Source organism: Morone saxatilis, unplaced genomic scaffold (assembly GCF_004916995.1).
Source record: "Morone saxatilis isolate NCDOM2014 unplaced genomic scaffold, NCSU_SB_2.0 Contig17, whole genome shotgun sequence".
Taxonomy (NCBI): Eukaryota; Metazoa; Chordata; class Actinopteri; family Moronidae; genus Morone; species Morone saxatilis.
In genome coordinates this window covers 28,601,360-28,610,884 of record NW_023339729.1, presented here as the reverse complement: position 1 = coordinate 28,610,884, position 9,525 = coordinate 28,601,360, and the positions used below count along the sequence as shown (strand labels likewise).

Genomic DNA, 9,525 nt, shown 5'->3' with positions numbered 1-9,525 from the left:
ACACACACACACACACAAAGGAGCTGGTTGGAGCTCTTTGGTATTCTGCTCCTGCCAACCTGGGACTCTTGGTATCCGCCCCAGCTGCCCCCTGTTGGCTGACAGGGAGGCACAGCAGCCAATGATGGTGGTGGAGCTGAAGAGTGATCGGCAGTGCCAGCAGGGCTCGGTTTATATGATTGTGTGAGCGGTGATGCTCAAGGTTAGGAGGTCATGTTTCTCTATATAACATAGCAGTACTGAAACTTTATTGCAGAACCACCTGCATATGATCTTTGTGTACACTTCCTTAACTTCAAAATACTGGTAGAAAGTAACTAGTACCATTAAGCGAGTACTGTACTTAAGGGACTTGTACTTGAGTACTTCCACTTTCTGTTATTTTATACTTCTACTCCCTACATTTAGTTTAGATTACACAATATAGTCGACAAATCAATTATGATGTGTTATTATAAAACTATCGATCCCCGGGGGGACTTCACAAGCGACGCACCTTCACCAGCTTCAAGTGATGAACACATGAATGCATCAGTAATAATAATCCAGTAATATGACACATTATTCTGGTGCTTTAAGTATATTTTGATGAATTCTATTCTATTCTATTCTAGTCAATTCTAATTGTAAAAGTACTGTATTTGTACATTAAGTTAAAATCTTGGTACTTCTTCCAGCATTGGTAAACGAGCATTGTTAAATTATACAAAATATATAACCAAGTAATACAAAGAAGGAAAGGAAATAAAGAAAATAAATAACTAAACAAATTACAATGGACTAAAACAGATAAAATCCTCTGTCAACTGATTAGTAGGGTGTTACTGACTCCTTCTTTGTCATCTCTTGGTAACTGAAAGAACGGCCTGAGTCGAAGTTTGCGTTCTTTATCAGTAAAGAAAAAGCACTTAAATCCTTTGCTAAACTGAAAGAAACAATGCCACAGCAGGAAAACACTGCCGAACGTAAACAGTAGGAAGTTTAGGGGAAGGAAGGAGAAAATGAGAGAAACAATGAATTAATGAATGACAAAAACAAAGGACACAAGACAAACAAAGAGAGGTGATTTCATGAGCTTGTGAAAGACATCCGTGTGATCCCTGGTTTAACTCCGGTTGCGGACGTTTCACTGTCTACCCCATGTTTCCTGTCACCTTTCAACTGTCCACTGTAAAGGGGAAATACCTAAAATACTTTAATCTGCTGCTGCTGCTTTTAACAGTGAATGAATGTAAATAGAGAGTCTCAGAGTTTCAGACTCAAAACAACCATACAAGTTCTTTACACCACTGTCCATTACTGGGGGTTTTTAATTCTCAGAGCAGCTGCAGCTTTCCTTTTGTCATGAAGCTTAACTAATCCATTCCATGGTTTGCTGCAATGTATGAATGAAAAAGTTGTGTGCATGTTGATACATTCCACTCCCACTCTTCAGGTGATAATAATTCAACTGCGTGATTTAATAAACAATTTAACATTTTCACTTCCACACCTTTTTTCATTCATCAGACCTACTGACATTGTCCTCATCACAATCAGATCTGCCTCTAATAGCCTACAATACAATAATGACAATGACAGCCACAGAAACAACACCACCAACCTCCAGCAACAATAGGCTTGCTCATCTTTTATTCAGAAGACGAGGGCACGCGGGCCACTGGCAGCCCAGTTCACACCCCCAGTGAGTGGGCATAATCCAGAGAGGCTGTTTTTACATCAGACAAATTGAAGCTGTATCAGGCCATCCTGCCTTTTTTCCACAGTTTGGTAGAGGACTACGTGGGATGAACCCGCAGCTTAGGATGAGCTGTTTATGCGTGATATTGCTGCAATAAGGTTTATGGGACATCAGAGGCCTATCAGAAATACTACTGTCTCATAATGAAAATGAGCAGAGAAAAGGGGAAGGGAAAAGATAAGGAGGAAATAACAGGACGGCTGCGCGGCAGACAGAGATGGTGCAAGAATTAGAAGACAGGGCGAGGAAAAAGTGAACTCTTCCCTGTTTACATAAATGGCAAAGTGTGTGGAGGTTAGCGTGTGAGAAATGTGACAAGCGTGTTTGTTCAACATGTACACTCTGCTTTCCTTATTAGGCGGGTTGCGTGTCTCAGTGTCCAGCCGATGTGTGTGTTCCAGCGGTCATAGTTTCCAGTTTGATGTATTGAGCCTCTCCATTCTCTTATTTCCTCTCAGCGTCACAGACAGCTGCCCGGAGGCTGCGTACGCTGTCGCCATGGCGACAAGGATGCTGGTTGCCCTCCATGCCTTCCACACCTGTTTGTTACAGAACACGACCAAATAAATCTTTCATGTTAGGCCATAATACCTACCAGGCCAGGGTTACCAGCAGGCCAGAGCAATATACTAATACATTTAAGGTTTGAAATTTGCTCATATTGGATCATGAATTATATCTGATGGCAGTTTTCTTTGTATTAGTGAACATTAAACAGCGGCAAGAGAGCACATGGAACAGGCAACATGGAAAAATTGATGGTGACAAAACCGTGATTGATTTTCTACGATCAGTGATTAACTTTATGGCTTTGGACTGATAGTATTAAGGCATGGTCAAAACAGCATTTAAAAGCGGGAAAAATGTTGCAGCAAAATCAAGGAATTTCACTGGAAGTACCACGATCAGCAGTTGTAGATGTGGTTATACACTATTTCATAAAGTTCCTTTTTGACATGAGGAACAATGACTCCATTCTATCTCTCTGTCAGACCCAAAATTACGAGAAAAGAGAGAGAGTTGGGCAAAGTTCGATTGAATTTATTTTAATTATCTGTTGCAGAACAGTGCAACAGTTGGATCTATGCTGAGAGCTTCTCCAACCACAGTAAACACATGATACAACAGTAACAGTAATAATGTTTTACAATAATACATCATACTAGTTGACACAGCATATGGGAGATTTTTCAAACGCTTACCTACTCGTTTAGTAGGTAGTCAGTTATTTCAACCATTTATCTGTTACTTTTAACTGCTCCCATCCTATAATCATAACCAGAGGCTGAGGGGCAGGGGCAAGAAAATGATGAGGAAACTAGTGGAAAGATGTGACACATTTATGGTGAAACAGCTTTGGTTAAGATCAGCACCCTAGATAGAGGGCACTTGTCACTTGTCTGTCTAGCTGATATAGCTATCACACTCATTTTTTATAACAATGTGGGAATCACTGCCTCTGCTCAGCATTATGTGACCAGGGGCTCATGGGGCAGTAATGAAACAGCAATGCAAAAACAGTCAGAAGGTTATTTAAAAAAAAGTTGCTAAAAAAGTCAAAACAGACCGAAGGAAGCTCTATTTTAGAACAGGAAGCAGAAAACGGAGGAAAAGGAAATGTGTGGATCCCAAGACAACAACGGAGGAAAAGCAGAGGTGCTTCAGAGTGATTTATCGAGGAGGGTGTGAACACTTTCAACCAGTGTGTGGTGAAACAGCAAAGACAGAGAGGGAAGGCCTAGTCAACAACTGAATGACAGCCAGATCACCTCCCACAGGCGGCCATGTGCACCATAAAACAAAGATTCAGAGCACGAGAGCGAGTTCATGGTAAGCAGCAGCATGTGTCAGCAAGTGTGCAAAAACTGTGTGTTTGTCAGAGTTATGTGGGGTATTGGGCAATGTCTGTAGTGTGACTGTATGTGTTTGCGTGTGCATAAATCACATATGGAGTTGCTTATTGTCATCTGGCATCGATTTTGGGAGTGCCTTGATGTCCTAACGATTGCCCTTGTCAGTGATTTCCACCCCTCGCTGCTCTTGTCTTCCCGCTAATGGCATAACGGGAAGACTGTGGTGGTTCTTACTCAATCTGAGCCCCGAAGAGGAAGCCATACATGGCCATACATGTGCAGTACAAGCTGTTGGCTTGTGGGACTGCACAATGTCAAATCCCCTCCAACCCCTCCTCACAAATGCACACATTTTTCTCTCTCAAAAGATGGCACCAGAAACTCTGAGTGGACGCAGCCCTCCGTGTGGTCAGGCCTGTTAGAAGAGACAATGTGGAGTTTTTAGGTTTCGTTTGCTATAGCAGAGACAAAAGGCCTCAATATTAACATAAAATGTATGAATTTGTTTAAGTGTTTGTACTACTGATGAGTGATTGCATGAAAATGTATTCAAATCTTTTTATTGAGTAAAAGCACAGGTCTAGAAATTGGGGAGTAAGATTAAAGTCCAGTGTGTCCATTCAGTGTCACCCAAATCTGCAGTTTCCCTCAGCTTTTCAAGGCATTTTAGCAGTTTTCAGCTAATTGTTTTGGTTTTACATCCCGCAACTTTACTGTTGTGGTTTCCTCTCTGGGTTCACATCATATCCAGACACTGGCAGTATGGCGCTGGCAGCTGTTTTTGCTGACACACCTAGCGGATATTTTCCCTCTGGAGTTGGTTGCGACCAAAGACTGGACTCCGAATGAATGCTCATGTTGCTCCGTATCTGCTGAGTGTGAAGAGATACACCGTCTGCTAAAACGTTCGCCATATCAACTTTATAAGACGATAATACGCTCAGTTCAGGTACAGTTAAGTCAAATACAGTGGTGCATGGTTTTGTTGAAACTGTCTGAGAGACTTGTTGATTTAGCTGTATGATTATCTTGGAGGATGTGGTTTGTGTTCTTTGTAGGCCGGGCACTTATTTAACTTACCGTCATCGATGCAAATAAGTTGTACAAATTCATAGAAACACTTGCCAGTGTTCCTTTTATACTTATTATTTATATTGCTGTTGCTACTGAGCTGCTTCCTAGTTATCTTGGAAAGAGCATTAAAAAGAGCATTCACTGTTTCTTTTCTATGTCTTGCACAGAGAATGTTATTCTGTAAAGCAGTGGCTCCCACTGTGTCGGGGTCCTCCCAAGAAGAGTCACATAATATATCTGAGAGGTTACAAGATAAGTGCGGGGAAGCCGACAAAAGCATGTTTCTGCCTCACAAAATGATGTTTATTTTCTCCATAATTTGACCTCTTCAGGTGTGTAAAAAATATTAAATCAAACAGTAGACATTACTTTGTTTTAAAGGGTCACAAGCTAAAAACTATTTCCCTTTTTAATGTAGAGGAGAAACAAAGTATTGCATCTCACAAAACAGAACTAAATTTAATATAAAACTGTGCTTAAATGCATAAATGGCTAAATGCACCTTTCTCCTATAATGGTAGATATGAAACAAACTGAACCTGAACAGAGGAGGTCAAGAATGCTGAGAGCTGTGCTTCTCTGCCGCCATGAGAGGATCACATGACTGCTCCACGGACACTCAAAGCTTACTCATTGAGGCAGCTCTCCAGTATCTGTTGCCACACGCAGTAGTAACTAATGTTTCTCATTCCTTCTCTGCTATTCATTCACATATGCCTGTCATTCTCTAATTGACTCTTGCTACCTTTTTGCTTCGTTGAAGAAGCCTCAAATGCTCCCATGTTCCCTTTCTCCTCTTGAATTCATAAATCTCACTTCCAGGTTGCCACAAACTCTCAGTCTTTACTATTCTCACATTCCCAGACTATTTAGATATGCACTCTTTCTCCTATATATTACTGTCATTTTTATCTAGAGAAGGAAGAAGCGAGTGCAGCATACCAGCAGCATCCCTTATCTTTATGTTGGGCTTTTCTCATCCTCACCTGATAAATTCATGGCCCCGCTTGGCAGCTTTCCCACATTTAGTTTCACTAACCTCTCCTCCAAGGAAGTGGGGGTTTTGGAGATGCAGTAAGGTTTCTGTCACGCCCTGGATTTGATTTTTATAGGTCACATGTTATGCAAAAAACACAAAGGCACTCATTTGAAAGTCAAAGACAATGCACAGGGAAAGCTTTCTGCTTGCTGAATAAGATAAAGAGCAGTTGAACGGAACAGATCCTCACAACAGCCCGGTTATCAGTGTACTAGGCACATTATCAGACAGCTCAAGGCCACAGGAGACACAGTTTAGGATACAGTTTAAATAACAGTGTATACAGTATTGTTAGCAGTGTGTGCACCAAGGTTTCAGATGTGTGACACACGAGGGTCGAGGCAATGTCCTACAATGCAAAGCGGCGGTGTCCAAACTTCCTTTGGATCTGTTAGAATCACGCAACTGATGACACTTGAATCTGTCCGCTGGTTTGAACTGGCCTCAACCACAACATCCTCTGTTGTAAAAATACATCCTGCACAGTGCTCCAATTACAGAGAATCCTTTGAGTCTCTTGAAACCTTCTGTGCACTTTATTTTTGACTGACATTTACTTTCTTTCTGTTTGTTTTTCACACATTATTGGGCAGTCAAAGTTCCCCCTCAGACTTTGTATATTGTTTAATGCATCATAAAACGGTGCACTTTGTATGTAAGTCAGGCTTATGAAACGTTTACTAACAATGCAACGGAGTAAACTAGCAATAAATGTCTTATTGGCAGAATATTATATTTTACCTTACCTTTTGCAAATTCTTTGGTTTATTGATTATATATAGGGATGAATGTAAATAAACAGTTTAATATAGTTGCAAATTATTTCCTTTACACCTACAAATTTTCTTCCCAAACTTGTTATTTATATTTAATGTTACTGCCATCTTTGATAATTAAAGGTGCAGCTGTAAAATATCTTTACTTGTATATACTTATATTTTATCTTTATCACAATATATTAGAAAAATCTAAGGGTTTTTATTAAATTTTATGCATTTCATTGTCCTTCACTATTTTAATCATACCTCTGTATGCTGTAACTTCTTACAGTTTCATTTTATTCCTGTGACACACTTATGTTTTTAATTATAATAATTATTATTATTAGATGGTACATTATTACCAGATTTTGTATTATTATAATACGGTATCTATAACTCTTCTCTGAGGCTTCCCACCAGATCCTGGCTGCCATTCAGCGACAAGAAGAATCAGTGAGGTCGGACACTAATGTTGGGTGTAGTCTCACTCACAGTCTGCGTTCCAGTTCATCCCCAAGGTGTTAGATGGGGTTGAGGTCAGGGCTGTGCTGGTTAGTCCAGTTCTTCCACAGGGGCACAGAGGCACTGACATGTTCAAACAGGAAAGGGCTTAAAGAACCCAAAGATAATATTGTTTGCTACAAACAAAAAAAAGAGCCTCAGACTAAGGCTGCACACAGGGTATGTAAATACATCCCACTGAGTAAGAGCTCAAACTGTACCTGAACTTTTCTTTCTTTATAGCGCCTCCCTGTGGCTGAAATTGGAAGCAAGCAACAATTTGGATCACAGACATACAGTGTGTGTGTGTTCAGTGTGTGTGAGTAACTCTCACAGTGTGGAAGACAAAAGACAAATACAAGGTTTTTAAAGATTTTTTTTAAATATTATTTTAATACTTTTCTTAAAAAAGATGTTGTACTCCATAATCTGAACAAGATGAATCTATTGACCTCAATGCCTCACTCACCAACATACCAACAGGTTGTTCTGGCTAAAATAAATCAGAGAAAAATAGCAAAGGGAAAACAAAATAAACTCAAAACAATCAAATATGAAAAGGGAAAAGAAATGAATGAAACATTAAAAAAAAAGTGATTATAGAATTGAAAACACTCACAGATCTCTGGGCCAACCTAAGGAAACCCGGAAAACCTCCCGCCTCCAGAAAAACACAATGGCACACGACATCCCAAAACAGTTACCATGGACGATGAAAACATTTTAAAAATAAAAACTAAAAGACATAAAGATGACAAACAAGAACCTATTATACAGACTGAAGAAGCTGTGAGGAAGATAGTGGTGGACGAGATGGCTAAGAAAGACTAAAAACATGTACATGATGAAAGGAAATATTTAAAAAGAGAAGATGTAAGTAATGAAAGAGTTAAGTGCAGATGTTGAACAGCTACAGAATGATGGGGCCTTGTAAAGTAGTGACATAGTGAGTTTGGAACCGCTTTTTGACTATTACAGAGCAAACTGCTGCATAACTTTGAATTTAAAAGGGGGTAAAAGAAAATTAAATAGCAATAAAAACTTAGCCTTTAATATAAAGTGAAAAGATGATGCATTTTACATGTAGAAAATGTGAATGAACTTTCAGCACTCAATAGATTGGTTTTGGCATAGAGTTGAGAAAAAAAACAAACAAAAAGGTATGAGAGAGAATAAGACAGACGAAACAATCCTCTCAATAGAATCATAAAAAAGTTTTTTTTTCTTCTTTACAGTAAATTCTACAAAATCAAAACCAGAGCTCAGAGATGAACACAGAGACGAGCTTAGCTCCCCGAAATCCAAATTCCTCTCATGTTCTTTTTCATTGACTTTTCGTCGTATATAATATATATTCATGTATCTATTTATATATATAATATGTATAATTTGTAGGGTATGATTGTTAGTTTACAGGCCAGAGCGCTAAGGCAAAGGACACACTCTGAAACTTTTAAAATGCCATCGTTCCTTCCTCGTCGCCATCGGATGTTCAGCGCACACACTGAGCATCACCTGAAGCCTCCGCCTCTCCAATTAGTGACCGAGGAGAGAGAATTAGAAGGAAGTGAAGGGAGGAAAGATGTCTTAGAAAAGTGTGTGAATGTGGCCGGGGGTGTTGCGTTCCCACTGTGTCCTGAGAAAACAACCGACTCTCAGATGACCGCTGAACCTGACAAACTAGATCACACCAGCCCACCCCAGTTAAAGTCCAACTTAAAATAATAAAATAAAAAAAAAACGAGAAACGAGATTAGAAGAGAGGAAAAACCAAAAACAAAGTGATCTGTCTGTTTGTAATTTGTTCACCCGTTCCTTTTAAATCCTCTTCTCTCCTCTCAAGACATTAGAGAAAAAGTTTTTTTACTTAATTTCTTAAATTAAATCCTCCTCTTCACCACCATTATTATTTATTTTTTTTAAATGTAAAAGTTCTGTCCCCTCCTTTTCATTCTGTCTTTCTTGTTTTCCTTGAGGGAGCCAACTATCCTATTATTTCACTGTCCGTTTTCGACCTTGAAGACTCGGAACCAACAACCATAAACACCAAGCCAGACACCAAAACGTATCTGAGGTTGGAGGAAAAGAGGGTTGCTTATTTCAATTTCACTTCCCCCCCTCTCATTCACATGACACAAGCCAGCTGTTTCAACTACTGAGAGAAAGGGACAGTTACTATCAAGTTTGTGTATGTGTCTGTGTGTGTGCATTTGTGTGAGCAGCGACCATGTGTATCAGAGCATTGTGTTTTATATATGCATGTTTGTAAATTTGCTTATGTGTGTCTCTAGGTCCTTCTCTCACTCCTATCATCTGCTTTTCCCCTCTCAGAACAGATTCTCTTCGAAGATGGCCATCAGGTCGCTCTGGAAGTTGATGTCAATGGTGTCAGCCATCTGCAAAGGAGAAGAACGAGAAGCCTTAAAGAATGTCCTTAAAAACAGAAAACAAAAATGTGGCGTTTCTGTTGTTATAGTTGAGTGCGTACCGCCTCTCTCCTGCGCCTCTCCTGCTCACGGCGGCGTGCCATCTCCCTCTGCTGGTCGGGAGTGTTCT

The 9,525-nt window shown here is 39.8% G+C and overlaps 2 protein-coding genes across 3 annotated transcripts in view; both read right to left on the bottom strand.

Moving 5' to 3' along the window:
* Nucleotides 1-9,525, bottom strand: part of LOC118327159 (bifunctional apoptosis regulator-like) — a 337,943-nt gene that overhangs the window by 287,684 nt on the left and 40,734 nt on the right. The window lies entirely within an intron of this gene.
* Nucleotides 7,343-9,525, bottom strand: part of LOC118327149 (bromodomain-containing protein 4-like) — a gene marked incomplete in the record, with an annotated part of 17,686 nt that continues 15,503 nt past the window's right edge. Inside the window, 2 exon segments of the mRNA XM_035660401.1 lie at nucleotides 7,343-9,365; nucleotides 9,458-9,525. Of these exon segments, the coding sequence (XP_035516294.1) occupies nucleotides 9,297-9,365; nucleotides 9,458-9,525 (137 nt within the window).